The sequence below is a fragment of the Monodelphis domestica genome, chromosome 4 (genome assembly GCF_027887165.1).
Source record: "Monodelphis domestica isolate mMonDom1 chromosome 4, mMonDom1.pri, whole genome shotgun sequence".
NCBI classification, from domain to species: Eukaryota; Metazoa; Chordata; class Mammalia; order Didelphimorphia; family Didelphidae; genus Monodelphis; species Monodelphis domestica.
This window is the reverse complement of record NC_077230.1, coordinates 304,987,663-305,010,987: the sequence shown is the minus strand read 5'-3', so window position 1 is coordinate 305,010,987 and position 23,325 is coordinate 304,987,663. Positions and strand designations below refer to the sequence as shown.

The window sequence follows — 23,325 nt, the reverse complement described above, 5'->3', positions numbered from 1 at the left end:
AAGAAAAAGGAGATATTGATAGAGACAATGGGAAGAGTGGGGAATATAACCAAAGAATGAACTAGTTTTGCTTGACTATGCATGTTTGTAACAGGGGCTTTGTTTTCCCTGCTTTCTCAAAGGGAAATGGAGGAGGAAGAAAAAAAGTAGAAGGGGAGAGAGAATATAGATCTGAAAATTAAATGAAAATAAGAAAAAATTTTTTAAATTTACCTAATTCTTTTTAAATAAAGAAAAAGTGACTTCTTACCTAAAGGGATCACAAGTAACTGGCTTTAAGGAAATATGGTGCATAAGCTTTCGCCTATCTTTCATTGTGCCTGAAAGAAAAAATTTTAAAGCATATTAATGAAAACCAAATTGGTAATTTTACCACCAACTTATTCACTCACTTTTACTACAAACACTCAAAAGGAACGGACACAATACTAGCTTTTTGAATCTTCACAACACTTATGCCAGAGTTCCTACCAATAGTATGATGAATATGTTGACTCACCATCTCTAAAAAAAATTTGACTTCACAAAATTGTTTGAATTGCTTAGCATATCTAACAATGTCAAGTAGAATAAATATTTAATGTACTTATATTTTTTATCAGTAATAACAATCTAAATTTCAAATGGTTTAGTCAATTAGTCAATCACATGAAAATCATAGCTTTTAGAGACTGGATTAAAATTTGAATTATATCTTTATAATAAAAAAATTAATATGCAATATACCTTAAGAAAATGAGATAGGTTCTTAACAAAAATACCATAAGTTAAATATCTATATGCATGTGCCCATCCCCATAATCACATCTTAAGAACTGGCACACTAATTTCAACTAGATGATACTGTTTAAAAACATTCTTTAAAGTGTGGTACTAGTGAAGCTTTCAAAGCCTCCACTGCCTTAGCCTTTGAGAAGGAGTTGGATTTTTGAAAGCTGTCTGTAGGAACCAAGCCTAATGAATAAGGGTTTTAATTAAACTGACTTTGCCATTTATTATTGACAAGTCTTTAGGCAACTCACAATCTCATTAGGCTTCAGTTTTTCTTATCTATAGTGCTCTAAATCTCATTACTTTTTTCTTAAATCTACCTATTTTAATAAAATTACCTATAATTTTTAAAATTACCTCTAAAATGAGGAAATGGATTTGTTGTATAGATTAAAAACCCTTTAAAGTAACAACAAAATTGGGATAAGTCCATAGCCTTTCTAGGCAATCACTTTGAAAGATAATTATCTGCATGCATAATTTCAGGTAATTTTTCAACAATCTTATCACTTCATGGTCACACCTAGTAGTTAACTATCAGAATGATAATTAGCTATTCTGGAACCTGGATGAGATGGGAGATGGGTAGGGTAGAGGGGGAAGAAAAATCCAAGACTCAATACACCCCAAGACCACTGCAGAAGAAGCTACCAACTGGCAAGAGTGGAAGGGAGAAGGCCTTTTGTCACAGTTTGGCATTTAGTGGTATATTCAACAATGCCTAGATATACCAAACTCCTAGGAGGAAAAAGAGATGGGAAGGAAAGTAACAAATGGGAAAATGTGGGGTCAGTTGTCTTTTTCAATTTAAATATATTACAGGAACATGGACATAGTGCAACAGGCAGCAGGAGGCAAATGGTAACAGAACTCTCATGCAAAGACTAGAGGTAATCTCATTACAGTGTGAGGAGTTGGGGTTTGAGTTAGGGAGGCAGGATGAAAAAAGCTCTCCCTCCTTTGCACATGACATACCTTAGGGAAAAACCTCAATTCGTTTAATTTTATTTACATCTTTTGTACCTAATACATACTAAGTACTATGCTATTAAGAAAGAATAAACATTTCAAACAACAAAAAGAACAGGGAATGTTTTATAACTATAGCATTCTACAGAATCTTCTTCTTAAAAAAAAATGTATACAGCAAACATTAAGAAGCCATATGATAATACCTAGGTAGCAAAACATCAAACAAACAAACAAGGACTTTACCATCTGGACTGCTTTTTGAAGGTTTTAAAGATTTTGCTTGATTTTCCACTGCTCTGTCAAATTCATATAATAATTTTCTTTTAATGGGGGGTTCTCCTAGAATGAAATGTTAAAAACAAAAAATACTGCTTATTAACAGCTCTATCTTGAAATTATAAGCCATCTATCTTTAAAACTAAAGACATTCGAATGTTATTCTAGTCTAAAAAGATTGTAAGCATTATAAACTAACATCCCACAAAACCCTCCATAAATCATTTTCTAAAGCCATATGAACCTAGCACTATTTCTGACTGCACACACAAAAAATTTCTACTAAACAAATCTACTTGGATGCCCTACTCTGGAGTAGAAGTCATCTCTTTATCTCAAAAAATCTAATTACAGAGCAAGTTCAGATATGTCCTATAGCTCAATGGAAAGACTGAATATAGAATTATGTCTGAGGACCAACCCCAGGTAAGTTTGCAAATGTTCACCAATCATCAGAAAGTTGGCCATAGGATAATAACATTTTTATCTCTAGCAAATTACTAAAGCTAAGGCATAAAGAAGCTTAGATGTGGGAGAGGAAAGAAACCTACTCCTGAAGAGTAAAGGGGCAGCTAGGTGGCCCAGGGGATAGAAAGCCAGGCCTGTATATGGAAATTCCTGAATTCAAATCTCACGACAGATACTTCCTAGTTGTATGATCCTAGGCAAGTCACTTAACCTGAGTCCTTTCTGCTTCTCTGCATTAGAACTGATACAACATAGCAATTCCAAGAGAAAAGATATGGGTTTATTAAAGAACTTTTTTTTAAAGTAGTAAGTATAAGGATTAAAATAGGTAAAGGGGGCAGACAACACATGTGTGTGTATATGCATATGTGTGCATGCTCACCTGCATGTATAATATATAGTATAAATATGAAGTGAATAAGTAAAAATGTATACAACATAATTATATACAAGGTAGTTTGGGAATATCTACCAATGTGTCAGAGGTCTTGCTGTATGTATATTGTCTGATATTATATAAGCATCAGTGGACAATACACACATTCAGATGGAACCTTTAATCCCCCTTGGGTGTGATCAACCTCACACCTTTTCTGCTCATATATCTACTTGATTTTTCTTATATTTCTTTAACATAAGCAAAGTGGGTACATAAATGGGGAATGGATGAACAGCCTACAGTATAGTAATTTAAGCCAAATCAAGTAAAAAGAATCAGATGAACAACAAAAATGTAAAAGAAAACATTAAAAGGAAGTGGAATTCAAATTAATTTAATGTTCAATCATGGTTTCAGAGACTAGAAGATTAACACATTTCTCTTCTTTTAGCAGAAGGTTAAGGGGATTAGGAAACAATGTTGTATAACAAAATGCTATTGGGAGTTTTTTTCCCCCACAAATTGAGTTAACTTTCTTTGTTGTGAATGTGTGAATGTGTGTTGGGGGGGGGGGATGGTATATGTAATCATACATTATAAATAAGAGGTATAAGAAATAAGAATCAATAAAACTTCAAAACTATGCTAGTCTACTAAGAGTCTACCATGTCTTTTGAATCCATTGCATTCTTTAGTTCACTCACAATCTAAAATAATTCAGAGTATACAATTTTGGGATTCACAAGCTCACAGCATTAACAGGAAAATTTTCATGTGAAGAGATGTTTGCCCTGGGAAGTAGCTAGCTTGAAAACCATTAAAACCTTGCAAAACTTCCTAAATGCAATCTAGCTCATTCTTGAGTTAATTAAAATGTAAGGGGGAAAAGGGGTTATTTTTTAAAAGGGTTGGACATATATTTTATGAGTGTGGTTGCCAGGAATTTAATTAATTCCAAAAAGATTTTATTTACAATTTACATTAAAAATGTAGAAAGTGAAGCAAGAAATCAGAGAGAGGATAAAGTAAGATCTCTAGCCTAAACACTAATTAATTTGCTCCGGCCCCTGGGCAGTGAGAGTTAGTTCTTAGCCAGCCTTGTCCCTTATAGTCGAGGCCCTGGGGATACAGGGAGCCTCTCTCAAGAGGATAAGTCCTTCCTGAGGCCTATCTCTTCAGAGAAAAACCAGCAGTTAAGAGTCAGCTTTTCACTCACCATAGGTCAGTCCAGTCAGGAACAGGGTCCCTGGTTCATTAAGCAGATCAAAGAATGAAGAATTGTCCTCCTCTCACAGGAAGTAACAGCTCCTTTTAAAGGCGTCACTTCTTGTATTTTCCCCTAGTTTTACATCTACCAATCACAGTTGATGCTTTGTTTTAGTACTGCCCAGAAGGCAGTCAGTTGATTCTGATTCATCACCCACTATTGCACCCTTGGGTAAGGGACTTCCCCCACTCAAGTGTGAATTGTGGTGTTTGCACCTTTGGTGATTAAATCTAAAATGGGTAGATCTTCATATTTAACTTTTAAGTACTGTGTTTACACTTAAGGGGATTAACTCCTGCCTGTTCAGTTCTGGATTCTGTCCACTGGCAGACTATGTACCAAAAAATTTAGCTATTTATTCATTCAACTATATAACAATCTAGATAACAGGGTTTTTTCATACATTTTGTTTCAATTAACCATCCAACAAATATTAATAATCACCTACTATGTGCTAGGCACTATGCTAGTTATTGGAGATACCAAGACAAAAAATTAAACCACCCTACTCTGAAGGTGCTTATATTCTATGGCAGAAATAGAATGAATATAAACACAAGGCAGGAAGAGAGGGCACAAGAAACTGAAGAGTATGAGGAATGGTTCAAAATGCATTCTTGAGTCTGGTCTTGAAGTAAGGGATTCCATGAGATATGAGAAAAAAAGTATATCCAAGGCATGGGGTAGAGTCAGCTCAAAGGCAAGGGGATGGTCTATAGAGTACCTACCCTGCATAATGGAGGGAAAGAAGACTAGGTTAGTTGAACTATAGTTTGTACAAAGGGGTAATGTATAAGGAGGTCTGAAAAAAGGCTCCAAGTTAAGTAGCAAAGAGCTTTAAAAAGCAAATAGAAAATCTCCAGTTTAATCCTTGAGGCAATAGGAAGCCAGTAGAGGTGACTAAGTAGGAGGATCAAGTCAGATCTGTGAATATCCTTCCAAACAATTATTACAAAGGTTCTCAAAAGGACAGAAATCAAAGCCAGATGAGTAAAGGGGCTCTCCCACTGGATGCAACATTGAAGGGGGTGAAACAAGCACTAATCAAATCACAAGTTGATCACCCCTCCTCCATACCACCTACAGGGAGGGCTGAGGGCTGATTGGGGAGTGGGAGAACTGGCTGAAAGCACCACAGACTCACCCTGAGGGCAGTGCAAGGCCTTGGCAGCAAGACTCAAAACTGAAAAGCACAGGGCTTGGGCAGAAACATGGCCAGCCAAGGCACCAGGGCAAACCCACCAGGGCAAAGCACACAGTGCAGCTGGAAATCCAAGCAGCAGACACAGAAGAAGATAACCTTGGGGCACACTACACAAAGAACATCACAGAACTACCCCAACCTCCCTCAGGCTTCTGATAGGAAAGGGAAGATACTAGGAAGGCAAAGCCCTGCAAGACAAGCTAAGAAAGCAATGAACACCAACATGCAGGTATCCCAATCCACTAGTGGCAAAAAGAATAAGCAACAGAAACAGTTATGAAAGTGGAAAACTGGGAGAAAGGTACTGTCCTCAATAAAATGAGGTAAATTCTATAAAGGGATGAGGGAAACAAATAAGAGTTCTCTGTCTGATGGATTGCTATACTAGTATCTTTTCCTTTTTATAAATAAATAAATAAAAATTTAAGGAGGCCTTTTGGTCTGAGCTGTAGCAAGGGTCTGTTCAGACAGCAAAGTGTTCCCCATCTTCCAGCCCTCTTACACCAGCTTTCTGTTTCCAATTCCACCACCTATCCTCTCTGTAATGATGATGGAACAGGCCATCTCCTTTGCCATGGACTTCTAGTCCAGTGGCATCACTGCTGCTATTTCCAAGAGTCAAGCTACTATTGTGGGTGCAGCATGCAAGAAAACAAATTGCTGCAGATAAGCAGTACAAAGACATTGTGGAGTGTATAGTCTGAATTCCAAAGGAACAAGAGAAGTTTTCCTTATGGTGGGGTAACTTAGCAAATGTCATCAGATATTTCCCCACCCAGGCCCTTAACTTTGCCTTTAAAGATAAGAATAAGCAGATGTCTTGAGAAGGAGTGGGCAAGTACACACAATTTTGGAGGTATTTTGCTAGTAATCTTGCCTTTGGTGGTACAGCTGGAGCCATTTCTCTTTTTTTTTGTCTACCCTTTGGCAGCTGATGATGGGAAATCTGACGAGATTTGAGATGGAGAGAGAATTCAAATGCCTGGGAGACTTCCTTGTAAAAATCACCAAGTCTGATGGAATTCAGGGCTTATATCAAGGTTTCAATGTCTCAGTGCAGGGTATTATTATCTGTAGAGCAGCCTACTTTGGAACCTATGATACTGCAAAAGCTATGTTTCCAGATCCTAAGAACACTCATATTGTGATAAGCTGGATTCTTGCACAAACAGTGACTGCTGTGGTAGGTGTAGTTTTTCTATCCCTTTGATACAGTAAGGAGGCGAATGATAAAGCAGTCTGGGTGCAAAAGAGCTGATATCATGTACATTGGGACAATTGACAGGTAGAGGAATACTGCTAAAGATGAGAGTGATAAAGCTTTCTGCAAGGGTGCCTGGTCCAATGTTCTTAGAGGCATGGGTGGAGTTTTTGTACATGTCCTATGTGATGAATTGAAGAAAGTAATATAAGTACATCCTACCTAAAAATGGAAACAGTGAATATAGATCATGTAGAATACTTAACCATCTTAGCATTTGGACCACTAACCTTTAAAAAATTCCTGTTGTCTTTTTATCCAGGCCAGATCATGTTTGTAGAGGAGCCAGGAAAAGCTCTTAGAAAAAGGGACTCATTATTCATACAACAGAACTGATGATGATTCAGTATATTGATTCTATTGGTTTTGGGGAAAGTAACAGTTACTGTGGGTTCAAGGAGGCTTGAACTAAGCCTCTTAGACCTTAGAACTAAGACCATCTAGTTTAATGCTATTTTGTAGGGCCATAAATTTGTGTTTAAGAAAAAAATCATGTCTCCCATTTGTATTTAAGCACTATATATACTATTTTGCACAGCCAACTGTTTGGCAGTTATGATCTGTGTTGGGCATTCTGCTATAAAACAATAAATACACAGAACACTCTAAAAATAAAAATAAAAAATATACAACAGGGCAGCTAGGTAGTTTAGTGGATAGAACACCAGGCCTGGAGTTGGGAGGACCTTGAGTTCAAATCTGTCCTCAAACACTGTCTAAGCTATGTGATCTTGGGCAAGCCACTTAACTCCAAATTTAATCTTTAGTGTTTTTCTGGATTGGAATTGATACTATGTATCCAAGACATAAAGTAAGGGTAATTTAAAACAAAAAAAATAAAGTCTACAGCAATTGGTATTCCCAGGTGGTCTCCCATCCATCTGCTAACTTGGCCCAATCCTGTCTAGTTTTCAGGAACAGAAGAGATCTGGCTATTAGAGAGACAATAATGTCCATTTCAGTAATCTTGAATCTGGGAAGGCCCTCCAGTGTTCTAGTACTTGATAGATTTAATCTGTTATCCAGAAATGGATGTATAATACCTCATTATTTGAGGCAGACATAACTTATGAATTGTAAACACCTTAAGCATATCTTTGTCATGCCTCACTTGACATTAATACACTGAACAGAGATTTCTGTGGTTCTATGACCCCGTCAACTGCTTTTTGCTCATCCAAAACCAAAACATCCCATCTTCTCTAAACCTTTCAAATGTGAAGATGAAATCTGCTGTATAAAGTCATTTGCAAAACTTTCCTGTCCTCCTTTTGTATTTTCACATTTAACCCTAATATACAGGCAGATTATTCTCCTAAAGATTAAGATGAAAAAGTAAATATATTTGATAGCTTGGTAGCTTTTTATGTTGTATGCCTTTTCTGGGAATTTAAAGTCTGTCATTTTTCCCCCCATTCATTTGGCAGTTCTCCAACTCTTTCCCCTAAATCTATTCCTTCATCTTTTCTGTGACCTCTGGTTCATCTGCCATTCTATTCTCAATTTCTTTTCACTGAAATCTTGACCCTCTAGTTAATTTTACAGTATCCTTTATTTTTGTTCTTTGTCCTATTCTGATTCATGTATTGCCAGATCTCAACTCCAAATCACCAACTGGCCACCCCACACAGCTTCTTTGTTCCTACTTATCTCTTGCTAAAGTCACATAATTGTGACAACTAGATCTAATAGAAATTTTCTACCTAATATTAGCTGGGTCTCCTTGCCCCTTCAGTATGTCAGTTATTTCATTTTTTCTGTTTTGGCTCTATTGTTGCTTTCTGCTGTCTATTCCAAACCTTTTCAAGATCTCTACATTATTGTATTGCTTCCTAATTCTTTCTCAGAAAAGTACCTCAGCCCCAATTTTTATTAAGGAAGCAGAAGCCATGGCATGAGCTTTCTCTTCTTCAGAATTCTATATCCCCCAAACTCCCTGACATAATTCCACATTCTTTCCTTTGCTCCAGTCTCTGACAAACAAGTGCTCTTCTCCATATGTCCTTGATCTCTCCAGTCCCAAGATTCATTATGATATTACCCCACTGATCATCAAGAATAAGTAGTATTAGCACTAAAATTCAAATTCTTTGTAATGGTTTTGTTCAAATATTTATTGTACTGAATTTATTGTAAAACCCTAAAACTACCCTTACCCAAACTTTCCTGTGTACAATTCCTTAGAGTAGATAAAGTTAGCATAGAATAGTGATAGAATAATTGAGGGAAGTTTATTATTTGGGGTGGGAGGAGTAGTTAGTAATTAGATTTAGTAGATTGGTAAGTATTATAAAAATAAGTGACCTTGGGAAGGTCACAACAAAAAGAGGGGATGATTGTGTAAAGGAAAACTGAATCAATCTCTGGACTTCCTGTCACTTAGGTGGAACAAGCAGCAGTTGGAATGTTAGAGAGAAGATATTGACAAGAATGACAGTTGGTAGGGGGAGGGGAACTTGGAGAGTGACAGTTGGTCACTCTCTCTCTCTCCTGGCCCTCGGACTGGAAGGAGCCTCTCTCCCTATCTTGGGATAGAAGAACCTCTATTCGTGATTTTTCTGTGTGCTCTACCTGGATTTCCTGTGATCGTGTCATCAAACAAAAGGATTGAAGAGGAGCCATTTGAACTCTAAAAGCTGGTCTTTAGGGGCGTCAGCCCGAAGAGACAGGCTCAACCAGCTCTGAAGGTCAGAACCTTTTCTTCCTCTTGCTGTCTACTGCTAAGACTTGAACTTAAGAAAACCAGCTTAGCTTTAGATTAGCTTAGACAGGAATAAAAGAAATCCTCCACCAGGCTATGAGGCGAGGTCTGGTTTCAGCTCAAAAAACTGAGAGACTCAAACCCAATCTAAGGAAATCCCAATTCCCTCTTCCCTGATAACCCCCCTCCCCCATCCAAACTTGTTATTAAAATTCATCTTTACCTAAATAACTGCAGTCAGATAAGAGGACTATCATTTCAGGGGGACATAGAGGGAGCTGAACCTAAGGACAGCCATTCAACCATAAACGGTCCTTATCAGACCCCTGCTATGCGACCTTGGTCTGGGGGGAGGCTTGTCCTTCAGGGGGGTCTGTGCTCACCTGTTCTGGGGTATCTTCAACATCAATCAAAGAAGATGTCCCCTGAGGCTATCATAGGCGGCCCACTTCTCGGGAACCCCATTTTTCAAAGATAGCCTCTTGGCAGCAGGCATCTCTCTCCTTTTACCTCACCAGCAGTCATATATCCTCTTTCCCTTCAACTCCTCCATTCTCTGTTACAAAACCTTCCTTATCCCCTAACCCTCTTCAATCTCTACAATCCCTTTTAAATATTGCAAGAGGGCCTATTTCACTGGGGTGAAAAGGGTGCCAGAAGCAAGCTGTGCAATCAAGAAGTACAAGTCTCCCACCCCCCATCTACTGCTCCATACTCTGAACAACTGGGTCCAAGTCAACTTTGGGACCCCAAGACCCTGCTTAATCCAACAGCAGAGGACCCTTTGTGCATCCTTTGACGTTCTAAGCCCTAGCTCAAGGTAGTCCACAAAGTTTAGCCTGTTCAAGCCTAAAGTCAGGCCCATAAGCACTGCCCAAGCTTCAGTGAGACTCTAAACCCCAGGGTAAGACAGTCTGCAGCAACCCTGCCCTGTGTAAATCCAGAGAGAGGCTCAGACTGCCTAGACTTGGGGTGAGGCCCTGAGTCCCAGCATAAGGTAGCTCGCAGTGCTCTGAGTCCTGCAAACACAGCAGCAGTCCCTAGAGGAGATCAAATCAGCAGTGGGAGGCAGCTTTCAGAGGCCCCAGCCCATAGGCCATCACACCATCTTGTTAGAACTGAAACTTACAGAAACTCAGAATCAAAGCTGAAAGTAACAACAAGGAAAAACTGAAGTTTAAGACAGTGCCCCCTCTGCCCTGGGAACAGAGCACACCTTTACGATAAAGATTTTTTTTCAAGGCTAGGAAAATAAGAAAATAGGAAAAAAAAAACCTAACCAAATGAAATTATTATGGAGACAAAGAAGAACAAGGCACAAACTTAGAAGGGGACAGTGAGATCAAAGCAGCCATTTGGAAAACTTCAAAGAAAAATGGGAATTGGTCTCAGGCTCTGGAAGAGCTCAAAAGGGAATTAAAAAATCAAGTAAGAGAGGCAGAAGACAACTGGAGAAGAGAAATGAAAGTAATGCAAAAAGAAAATAACAGTTTAAAAAGAAAAATTAGCAAAATGGAAAAAGGCACAAAAATCCAAAGAAAAGAGTTTCTTAAAAAGTAGAATTTGTCAAATAGAAAAAGAAGTAGAAAAATTCAGTAAAGAAAACAGTTCCACAGAAAGTAGAATTGGCTAAATGGAAAGAGGTTCAAAGTTTACAGAATAAAATCATTTCTTAAAAATTAGAATTGGGCAAACAGAAGTTAATAACTTCATGAAACACCAAGAAACAATAAAACAAAATAAAAACAATGGAAAAATGGAAGAAAATATTAAATACCTCACTGAAAAATTTCCTGGAAAACAGATCCAGGAAAGACAATCTAAGAATTTTTGGACTACCTTAAAGTCATGATAAAATTAAAAAAGCTCAGACATCATATTACAAGAAATCATCAAAGAAAACTGCTCTGATATTCTTGAACAAGAGGGTAAAATAGAAATGGAAAGAATCCACCAATCACCTCCTGAAATAAATGACAGCTCCCAGGAATATTATAGCCAAATTCAAGAGCTCCCAGACCAAGAAGAAACTACTGCAAACAGATAGAAAGAAAGACTTCAAACATCATGGAGTCACAGTCAGGATTACCTAGGATTTAGCAGTTTCTACATGAAAGGGGGGTGGGCAGAGACCTTTGGAAGTGTGAGCTTACTCTAGTAACTGACTTGCAACTCTCTTACTTAGTGTCAAGTAGAGGTACTTTAAGTTCTTGGATTTGTTTAGCTAAAATAGACAAGGGGAGAGTTAATCATATCTTCACAGTGGAAAGACAAAAAATTGGTTGGAATAAAAATAATTTAATTCTAAAAAAGGGATGGGTCAAAGAACAAACTATATAAGCAATAATTTCATTAAAGAGAATGACAGTAAGAAGGCAACATATTAAAATTTATGAGATACAGCCAAAGCAATAATTAGGGAAAAATTTATATCCCTAAATGCCTATATCATTAAAATAGAGAAAAAGCAGATCAATGTATTAGGCATGCAACGAAAAAACTAGAAAAAGAACAAATTAAAAATCCCCAATTAAAGACTAAATTGGAAATCCTAAAAAAATCAAAGAAGAAATTAATAAAATTGAAAGAAAGAGAACCACTAAACTAATAAATAAGATTAGGAGTAGGTTTTATGAAGGAAAAAAAAATACAAATAAAACAGAAGAAACATTGGTTAATTTGATTAAAAAAGGGAAAGAAAATAAAATTACCAGTATCAAAAAGAGTAAATTCATCTCCAATGAAGAGGAAATTAAAGCAATCATTAGGAGCTGTTTTGTCCATTTATATCACAATAAATCTGACAATCTAGGTGAAATGGATGAATATTTACAAAAATATAAATTGCCCAGATTAACAAAAAAAGGAGATAGAATACTTAAATGATCCCAACTCAGAAAAAGAAATTGAATGAGTCATCAGAGAACTCCCTAAGAAAAAATCCAGAGGGCCAGATGAATTGAAAAATGAATTCTATCAAACATTTTAAGAATAGTTAATCCCAATACTATATAAACTATTTAGCAAAATAGACAAAGCACAAAATTCTCTTTATGACGCAAATATGGTGCTAATACCTAAGCCAGCAAGACCAAAAACAGAGAAAGAAAATTACAGGCAAATTTTCTTAATGAATATTGTTAGAAAAGCTTCCATAAAATTCTAGCAAAGAGACTACAGCAATATATCTCAAGGATCATTCAACTATGATGGGAAGGGATTTATACCAGGAATGCAAGACTGGTTTAATATTAGGAAAACTATCAGCATAACTGACCATCTCAGTAACAAAATTAACATAAACCACATTATCTAAACAGATGCAGAAAAAGCCTTTGACAAAATACAATGCCCATTCCTACTAAAAACATTAGAAAGCAAAGGAATAAATGGGCCTTTCCTAAAAATAAATAGTATCTACCTAAAACCATCAGCAAGTATCATCTACAATGGGTTTAAGTTAAAAGCCTTTCCAAAATAAAATCAGGAGTGAAGCAAGGATGTCCATTATTACTACTATTATTTAATATTGTACTAGAAATGCTAGCTTTAGCAAGAAGGAAAGAAAAATAAATTGAAGGAGTTAAAGTAGGCAATGAGGAAACTAAACTCACTCTTTGCAGATGATATGACAATATACTTAGAGAATCAACTAAAAAACAAGTTGAAATAATTAATAAATTTAGCAAAGTTGCAGATACAAAATAAACCATTATTCATCAGCATTTTTATGTATTACCAACAAAGCCAATATAACAGTAAAGGAAAATAATAAATATTGGAGGGGATATGGCAAAACTGGAATACTAATACAATGTTGGTAGAGTTGTAAATTTACCCAACCATTCTGGAAGGTAATTTGGAACTATGCCCAAAGGGCTATAAAACAATACATACTCTTTCATCTAGTAATACCACTATTAGGTATATATCCCAAAGAAATTAAGTAAAGGGGGGAAGCACCTATTTGTACAAAAATAATCATAGCAGCTTTTTGGTGGTGGCAGTGAATTGGAAATTTAGGGGATATCCATCAATTAGGGAATGGCTGAACAAGTTGTGGTATGTGATGGAGACAGAATACTCTTGTGCTAGGAAATAATGAACAAGATGATTTCAGAAAGAGCTGGAAATACCTACATGAATGGACACAGAATGAAATAAGCAAAACCAGAAGAACACTGTACCCAGTAAGAGCAATATTATGGAATGAGCAACTATGAAACACTTTACTTCTCTCAATAATACAATGATCCAGGACAATTCTGAGGGACTTATGACAAAGAACGCTATCCACCTCCAAAGAACTGTTGATGTTTGGAATGCAGATCAAAGGAAATGATGTTTCACTTTAGTTTATTTGGGTTTGCACTTTTGGGTTTTGGTTTTATGAGAGTATTCTCTTTAAAAATGAACAATATAGGAATATGTTTTGCATGATAATACATGTATAATCCAGATCAAATTGTTTACTAGCTAGGGGAAGGGAGGGAGGTAAACAATTTGGATCATATAACTTATGTGGGAAATTGTTATTTCACATAATTGGCAAAACAAAATATCTTTACCAAAAAATAAATCATCCCTTTTCACTAAATAGTGGTACCAAAAAAAATCTTTATAAGGCATAGCCATGAGAAACTTCCATTTCCCTCAACTGCCTGTAAGTTCAAATGTAAATTCCTTTATGTTCTTCAATCTGCTTTTTAAGTTTTATAGTATTCTCTTCTTTTATATTTTCTGTTCTGGAGAAGTTACCTTCTAAGATGCTATTCTTCAAAAAGGAATCTCTTGCCCTTTGCCTTTGTATAGGACACTCTTCACATCTAGAATATAATTTTTTCTCACCTCTATATCTTACAATCAATGCTAGGCTCTCTTCAAGTTTCAATTCAATGCCTACTGAATTCATAAGGAATTTCTTTATCTCATCAGTTAACACTTCCTCATATTATTTTAGTACTTATCTGTGTAAAGCTTCTATTCCCCCAAAATGATTGTCAAGGATCTTCTATTTCTGCCCTTGTATTCCTAACACCCAAGTACCAAGGTCTTATTTGAAGTGCCTAATAATTTCATTCAACTGAATTTAACTGATTTTTTAAAATTGAATCATCCTTCTGAAATACCTCAGAATATGATTTTTCAAAGCTTTGCAAATTATGTTATTTCCAAGACAAGTTTCCTGGGTGAAAATGATCTCATGTGGCCAGGCTCTCTGATTTTTGACTTCCTAAATTCTACTTCTATTTCTTTGTAAATTGTCAAACTAGATAGGCTATTAAAATCTTCAAAAGTATCTCCTAATTTTCAGGAAACAATGCACATATCTAATAAATAGAGCATTACTGTGAATAACAATTGAACATACAGAGTAAAACTATTCTTGTGAGGTAATTTTGTTGTAAGAAAATGTTGTTCTTCATCCTTTTTGAAGAGGATGAGTGACATCATAAGTGACATGCCTTAACTTGAGTGTGAAATAGATTTATGCCATCAGCCTCACTCTATTTTCCAGAGTTGTGGCAAGACAAAAGTCAGGATGATTAGCGATGGCAGGATACAGTAAATGACCTGGGTATCTTCCAATGTCTATCAAGTTATCCTCAACCTAGTTTAGCTTGTCTGCAGAAAAAGTTTTTCTAGAATGTGGTTACTGAGCATACTATAACTTCATGGAGCAATAGGCAAGATTTAGGTAAAATGCAGATACCAAGGTGGATATGCAGCCTGAAAGGGGCTCAGCAAGCTTTCACACCATGCTAGTCTTGCCTGAATACCATGTACATCCCAGTAAAAAAAAAAAATTTTAAATCATGAATCAATTAGGTAAAATCAAATATAATTCTTTTACACTCTTGAGAAACATACAAAATTCAACTTCTTTACTTTTTAAATTAAGGGCAAGGATCACAAACAAATTAAATGAGTACTACAAACAAAATATACTTAGGTCATATTGTATTAAATTAATGGAGAGAAGCATATCCAGGGTAAAAAGAAGAGGAGAAATAAGAGAAAATAAGATACAAGGAATAGAAAAAAAATGCCCTGATCTCCCACCTACACCATTTCCTAGTTCCCAAATCCCACTCTGTCCAGAACTCCGCTGATATATGAGAACCAAATTCTTTCCTACCCAAATGCTTGCTCTCGAGACACTGAAACTTCTACAATCCAGCCTTTCACTTGGCTAAAGTAGCTCTGAAATTTTTCTTCCCACCTCATTTCTTTTTCTACCTGAAATTATCTAGTCTTAGAGACCCTTGAAAAGAAGGCCACCAATTCATTTCTGGCCTTACCTATCTTTTTTAGTTTACACATGAAGGTCCATGACTCTGTCCTGGGCCTCTTCTTTTCTTCTATACCAGTGGTTCTCAACCTTTCAATTTGTAGCAATGAGAATACATAATGCATATCAGGTATTTACATTCCAAATCATAACTGTAGCAAAATTACAGTTTTGAAGTAGCCACCAAAATAATTTTTTGGTTTGGAGTCACTGCAACATGAGGAACTGTATTGCAGGGTCACAGCATTAGAAAGGTTGAGAACTGTCCTATACTATTTCATTTAGTGATCTCATCAACTCAGTATGAAGGGAACTAGAAGCCAAGAACATACATGCCCCTTTCCCAATTCCCCAACAACAAGAATTGTGTTCAGTAACAAAGAAATCATAGGTAAATTTGGAAAGACAAAAATTGTAAAAACTACATTTAGGGTCTAAAACAAGAAGCAATTGAAGGTTGTTAGGTGAACTATTGGAGGGAATATTCATATAATGAAATCTTGATGTGATGTAATGTGATGATTCACTAAATTACTTATATTTTCTCCTAAAATAAAAATGAAAATAGTTCATCATTTTAATATTTTAATCTCCACTCAATTTTTGTTCCTGAGATTCAAGAATATAGTAAAGATTAAGGAAAATGGTACATGTAAAAGGTTATCAAATAGTTCTATAATATTTTATTGTAAATACAATTATTTTGTTGTTATGAATTACTGTAAAAATATCTGAATATAGGTAACTCCCAATATGATTTATTATTTTACAGACTCAGAATGAGTCAAATTGCATATCCCCAAGCATGAACTACATATAAGTCTAATACAACTTTGTTACATCAATAATATCAAACAAGGGATTTAATTCTATTTTAACTGTTATATTGTACACTGAAAAAAAAATTAAAAGACCTACCATATGAGGCACGTTCTTCCATTCTCCTTTTTCCAAATCTTGAATTTGTCAGGATACGTTCTTCATTGTTTTTATAAGTAAAAAAGGACTGTTTGGCATTATGAGGCAATTCAGAATCTGTGAATTCATCATCTTGCATAAAGGCTTTGGCAATTTCCACTGCTTCTCTTTCCATAGAAGTTTCTTGGGCTTTGGAGTTAGGGGAAGAAACTTGTAGATTTCTTTTGACAGGAAGACCATCTATAGCTTCACTACTTTCCATATCCACATCCTTAAGGCCAACTTGTCCTTTTTTCAAAAATGAAATTTCTTTAGCAGGAGTCAATTTCGTTTCTAAAAGTGGATGTATCATATCTTGCTTAAATTGAGCACAAGAAACTTCAATAATTCTACTATTTTCTGAAGAAGATATTTCAACATTACAGTTATTGGAGAAGTGAAGTTCTTTATTACAGATTTCTTTACTTTTGGAATTTACAATATGTTTGGGGGTTTCACTACCTTCAATACAAAGCACTGGAGACAGACCTTTTGGTGTAACATCTTGTATAGATTCAAGACATTCATTTCTCATTAAATCAAACTCTACTAACATACCTTTAACTTTTTGCAATGCACTTTCAGAAATTAAAACCTGTTTTCCACTTGCTGTATTAAATCCAGAGTTATTATATAAATTCTGCATATTACTCAAATAGTCTTTTTGTGCTGGTAGGTTGATTTTTGCATAAAGCATGGCATTTTCTTCTCCTATTAGTGTTTCTGGATGGCTTTCACTACCTTTAATGGAAAGTAATTGCTCAGAATCATTTGCTATTTCAGAAAATACTTGTCTGGCTTTCTTTAATGAATTATCTGATACTTGTACAGGTTTGCCATTTGCTGTACAAAAAATCCCAACAGAAGAGCTACCCTTGGGTTGTTTTCCAATAGTAGATTTATATAAATCGGAAGTTTTAGAATTTATTTGACAATGTGATACTTCAGAGTCCATCTCTAATGCAATACCTGCAGATATATTTTCAAGTTGTGCTTTTTTACTATATATTTTATTTGAAAAAGAACCCTCATTCACGGATAAATTCCTTTTCTTGCCATCAAAAGACTTAGGAGAAATGTCTTTGTTTTCCAATATCTTAGAAGGATCTTTTACATTTTTCATTTGGTTATTTTCAGATTTATTCTCAATGTTTGGTTTTAGGAATTTATCACCATTGTTTATAAACATCTCTCTTGCTTTTTGTACTGCTTCATTTGAAATGTGAACTGTCTTACCACTTGCTGTAGTGAATGCAGGTGGCTGTGCCTTAAGACATGACATTACTTTATCAGATATATGTTCTGAGAAGAAATCTGCATCATCTGAATGACAAAAATCAGACCCCTCTGTGTCATGTTTTAAGTTATGTTTAATGCTTGACATACTATTACTTAAAAAGACTGCATCTTGTTTATCAGAAATATTTTTGTCATCAATTGATGATGTATTATTTGAAGTATATAAAGGCACAGACTTCTTCACATGGATATCAGAGTCTTCTTTAACATCAACAGAAGAGACAAACATCCCTGAAGCTTTAGTCTTTCCTCCTAAATCTATCTCTTTGAGCCATTTTCTTGCTTCCAGTAATGAAGTCTCACTTACAGGAACGCTTTTACCATGGCCTGTGTAAAATCCCAAACCTGACATTTCAACAGGCAAACCAGTGGACTGTTTAGCATCAGACAATATACAATTTTCTTTAATTTCAGATAGTTTTTCTTCAAACAAAACATTATTTGAAGGTTCATTAGATAGTATACTATCAGTTATTTTAGGGAGATCTGTTGTTCTAACAGGAAGGACTTTTTCATCATTATCTTGAAAACTCTGCATTTCTTCACACACTTGGGAATTATTTAACTTAACCATCTCATAAGCTTGTACCAGTTTTTCATTAATTTTCTCTCTTTCATTTAAGAATTCTGTCTCAAGATTCTTAATGTTAGTAACATCATTTTCCAAGTTTTCCTCAACAAAAAAGTGTTTTACTTTAGTCAAAGATTCCTTGGAAATTGTAACTTCTTTCCCACTAGCAGTATGAAAACCCACCATATTATACTCTTTCCATTTTTTGTTTTCAATTTTTGGTCCCTTTTGGATAGGCATCAATTCTTTTTTAGTAGCAACAGCTATTTCTTCTATTTCATTTTCAGCTAAATTTTCACTCTTTTTTCCTGAAGATTCCACTGATTTATTAAGAGCAGTATTTAGCATTTTCAAAGTAAAAGGAAATGAAAAATCATTTAGTTCTTTTACTGAGCATTCTTCAGCGAACAAGTGTGCAACTTTACTGAAAGAGTCTTTGGAGACCATAATATTTCTTCCACTTGCAGTCTGAAAACTCTGTAGGTGAGAGGAATTTTCATTTTCTCTCATTTTTTGTTCCTCCTGATTAGAAACCAATTCCTCTATTCCGCTTACATTTGAGGCAAAAATTTTTTCATCTTTAACAGCTTTTCCCAAGCAATTTAAATCTAACAATCCTCCTTTAACTGGATAATTTTCTTGTCTTATAAGCTGAATAGACATTTTTGGATAATTTTGCTGATCAATAGATGACAAATCATTTTTTTCTCTTTGAGAATTATCTGAGTCAGGTTCAACAGATCCTTTTAATTTACTACTATCTTTATGTGAACTAATAAATAATGGACTACTACTCTGTTTATTTTCTGGGTCTCTGCTGCAATTTAACATATTTTCTTCAACAAAAATGCCAGTATTATTCTCAGCATTGCTTTGTGGTTTAGCATCTTTTCCTTTAAAATCCTTGCTATTGTTAGCATAATTTGCTATCTTGAATGCAGGAACAATATTAGACTTTTGACTTCTATCCAAAGGACCATTCCTAAGATTTTGCAGAGGTGTTCCTTCACCAATCTCTTCGATATCGCTGAACAATTTCATAGCTTTTTGTAAAGCTTCATTAGAAACATTCATCTTTCTTCCAAGAGCAGAACAAAAGCCTTTAAATTCACTTTCAGTAAAAATATCAGTAGAGGCACCTTGTTCAGAGTTACTTTTTGGCAAATAAACAGTTCTTTGTTTTACATTAATTACCACTTCAGAGTTCACATTTAAATCTACTTGTACAGGAGATCTGTTATTATCTGTCTCGTATTCAGCTCCAAAATGATCACCAAGTTCAACACCCATCTGCAGTTCAAAAGTATTTAAGTTGCCCAACTCATCTGCTTTGTTAGTGGATATATCAAGTGTTTGTACAGTAGAACTTTGTTTCCTGAACTGTGTAAATTCAAATTGGCTTCCTGTTTCTTCCAGTATCGTGGAAAGCTCTGTGATTTCTGCTTTTTGGCTTGCTGTTAAACTGTGGTTAAGATCAAGATCTTTTTCTGAGCATAAATCTTCCAGAGCTGGGTCAATTTCTTTCTCATTAAGTACAAATATGTTACTCTGTACATCCTTAGATATAATATGGCTTGGCTCTGATTTCCAAGCAGGAAAAGAATTCTTTTCTTGTTTTTTACTATCTGAATCAGTCTTGATGTTTTCTGCTGCTACTGAGATTGAACTATTCACAACTTCTACAGAACTGCTATTATAATACTGTTCAATATCTTTGAAGAAAAGTTTCCCTTTCTTAATGTTGTGTTCAGAGAGTATTATTTCCTTATTAGAAGCTGTTTTGAAGCCACAACCAAAACTTTTATTTGAATCAGGATCAAAATTCTGTGCCCACTTTCCCAAATAATTTTCTTCATTTCTCTTTGGTTTCATATTAGTATCAATAGTACTTTTTGAATAAGAACTTTTACTTTGTGATATACATTCACAAGCTAATTTTGAATTCTGATTTTTATCCTGGCTGTCCCTTGTAAAAACAGGAACCATCTCTGATGAAAAGGAATCTTCCATGAACAACTCCTGAACTGTCTGTTTGTAATCTATTTCTGTAGAGTTCTTAGGAATAGACTCTTCTAAGTAACAGAAACTTGTTGCAAAGAATTCTTCAGAACTGTCTGTCACCCTAATATTCTTTTTATCTATTGTTTGAAAAATGAAATTCTCTTCATTGAAATGCAAATCTTCCTCAGAGTATAGTTCAATAGCTGTTTTTTCTGTAATCAAATTAGTATTTTCTTGGTCTCTTAGGCTTACAAATAGGCCAGCATTTTTGTTGACCTGTGCCCCCAGTGAAACTGATGTCATTTCTTTGCATTTTTCAGATGACAATTCTCGATCATCTCCTAAAATTTCATTTAAAACCTCAGTTTCTTGATTACCTTTATTACCAAAGCTCTCTTTTAGTTCAGATCTTACTTTATTTGTGATAAAAGTTGAATCAGAGTTTCTCCTAAATCTTAGTTTTTGTTTTACTTTGCACAAAGGTTCCTTTTTTCCATAAATCACAACTGAAAGTTCTTGTGGATCCTGAGGAAGCTGAGTTAAAGAATTTATACTAGTATCAACAGAGTCATGTAAAGTGCTATTTTTTGTTGTAAAGTGACTATTTTCTGCAATATTCCCCAATTCTATTTCTGTATGTTTTCTTGGGGAGAGGCATGTTGCAGTCAAAATACACTCTTTTACATGTGAATCTCTTTGCCTTTTTGAAAAATCATTGTAGCTTCTTTCTTGAGACTGTGACTGATTATCAGTTTCTGTTATATCTGACTCTAGCTCTCCTTTATTCATTTCTACTTCTCTAAAACCTAAATCCTGAGATGTTACTTCATTATGAGGAAATCTGCTTTCATGAAAATATTCTTCCATCATTGTTTTGTCACATTCAGTTAAGGGGGCAGTTTCTTCCTTAGGATCAAATTGTGAACATTTTCTTCTGATAGAGGAATCCAAGAAATCTAAGGACAAAAAAAGGGAATATACCAATTTAAGAGCAGCGCTATGATAAACTCAGAAGTTAATTTAAATGGTTAAAAACGGTCGACTGGGTAACTCTCTATAACTAAGCGAGCATTTAAATAGAGCCTAAATTAAGGTTTATAAAGTGATTTACAAATATCACATTTTAACTTCACAACCATCTCTGAGAGTGGAGGGTATTATTCCCTACTTTATAGGAGATAAAACTGAGGTAGATAGAGCTTAAATTATGTATCCATGGTTACAAAGTTAGTGTTTGAAGTCATATTTGAATTCAGTTTCCTGGCTCTAAACCTAGTATTCTCTCTAATGATCTACATACTGATCTAATTTCCTCCTCTGAGAAATTCCTATGCCAATCATATGCCAATCATAGCTTCAGTCCCTCTCTCTTTATTTTATGAAATGTCATTAATTTAATCTATATAAGTTTATGTTCCTAAAATATTCCTAATACAAACATAAAGAATTCACTTTACTTATTAAATCATGAATGCTGATTTACATCAAGCAAATGCTTAGAAATTAAGAAATTTTCCCCTCATACTCTTCTTTAAAAAATGACATGGAAATTGTTATTAAGAGGTTCTAGGTACATAGAAGTATATTTGATTAAAAGACTTTTCTTGGACTAGATGATTTCTGGGGTCTTTTCCAGTTCTAACATTTTTCTAAGTTTTGAAATCTACCAATACAGATTTGTGTGACTTTAAAGTGTAAAGTGTCATAAAGATCATCACAACAGAGTAATTTGGTGTTTGTTAGAAAAAGGATATTTTATTCTAAATTTGAATAACTGGTTATGGAAAACTGTCTGGCTCAAAGTTAATCTAGAGGGTAGAATTGCATAGTAACAAAATATTAAGATATTTTTATATCATATGAATATATATAAATATAAAGCAGAACTAGGTGAAATGACACAACTATCCAATGAACAAAAAATTAGATTTGTCTAAAATGATATTTAAGTTCTAGTCTAATTGCAGAGATAGATGATGATCATAAACTTACTAACGTCCTTAGAACTTCCAGTGCTAATGTGTATCAATGGAGAATTAATGAAATTGTTCTGACTTAACCCACTATAAATATGTTACATAAACCTAGTTGTGGCTCACTGCTGCTTGACAATGACTTTATTCTATCCTCATCTTGTTCTCAAGTGTTCCATACCTTTTCTCCTCTCTTTTATTCTCTAATTACTTGAGAATACTGAGATCATCTACTGCCTCCTTCCTTCTGATCACAGAAGATGAAGTAGCTTTAATTCTCACTAAGGTTAGTAACTTTATTTGAGCCCTTGATTTGTCTTGTGCCTCTTCCAAGATTTAAGTTTTAGCAGCTTTTATCTCTTATTTATCTTCCATTCAGTGGTTCTTTCCTATATCTGCTTATATATGTAAGCTTGAATTCTCCCAATCCTAAGTCTTCCCTTGAGCTTTAAGCTACTATCCCATGAATCCCTTGCCATTCACATTTCCAAATTTTGGGATGGAGATTAAGGGAGAGGAGACTCAAAAAAATCCAAAAAACATTCTATAGAGGATGCCTCTATTTCATTATTCCCTCTCTTCTCAAAACCTTGCAATCACACTTCCTTTCCAATAATTCCATTCAAACTGCTCATTAGAAGGGGATTAACTAATTGCAAATCCAATGGTCTTTTTTAGTCCTCGTGTACTTTAACCTCTCTGAAGCTTCTGACATTGCCAACAGTTCCTTCTAATGGATATTCTTTTCATACTTGGCTTCAAGACACAACACCTTCCCTGCTTCTACTCCTATCTCTTTTCTTTCTTCTTCACTAAATCCCATCCCTATCCCAACTCCTTCATTTAGTTGTTCTTGGAAGTTGTGTTCTGGACCTTCTGTTCTCAATTCTCTCTCCCACAGAAATTTCATTCACTCTAATAGCTGTATTACTC

General features: G+C 35.1%; 1 protein-coding gene and 1 pseudogene across 1 annotated transcript in view; one reads left to right on the top strand and one right to left on the bottom strand.

Moving 5' to 3' along the window:
- The window catches only part of BRCA2 (BRCA2 DNA repair associated), an 83,076-nt gene that overhangs the window by 32,807 nt on the left and 26,944 nt on the right, over positions 1-23,325 (bottom strand). The window contains exons 11-13 of the mRNA XM_016421873.2: positions 16,510-21,375; positions 1,987-2,082; positions 251-320 (exon numbers count right to left, since the gene is read on the bottom strand). Coding sequence (XP_016277359.2) covers positions 251-320; positions 1,987-2,082; positions 16,510-21,375 — 5,032 coding nt within the window. The remainder of the gene's footprint in view (positions 1-250; positions 321-1,986; positions 2,083-16,509; positions 21,376-23,325) is intronic.
- LOC107648996 (ADP/ATP translocase 3-like) lies at positions 5,882-7,054 on the top strand (annotated as a pseudogene).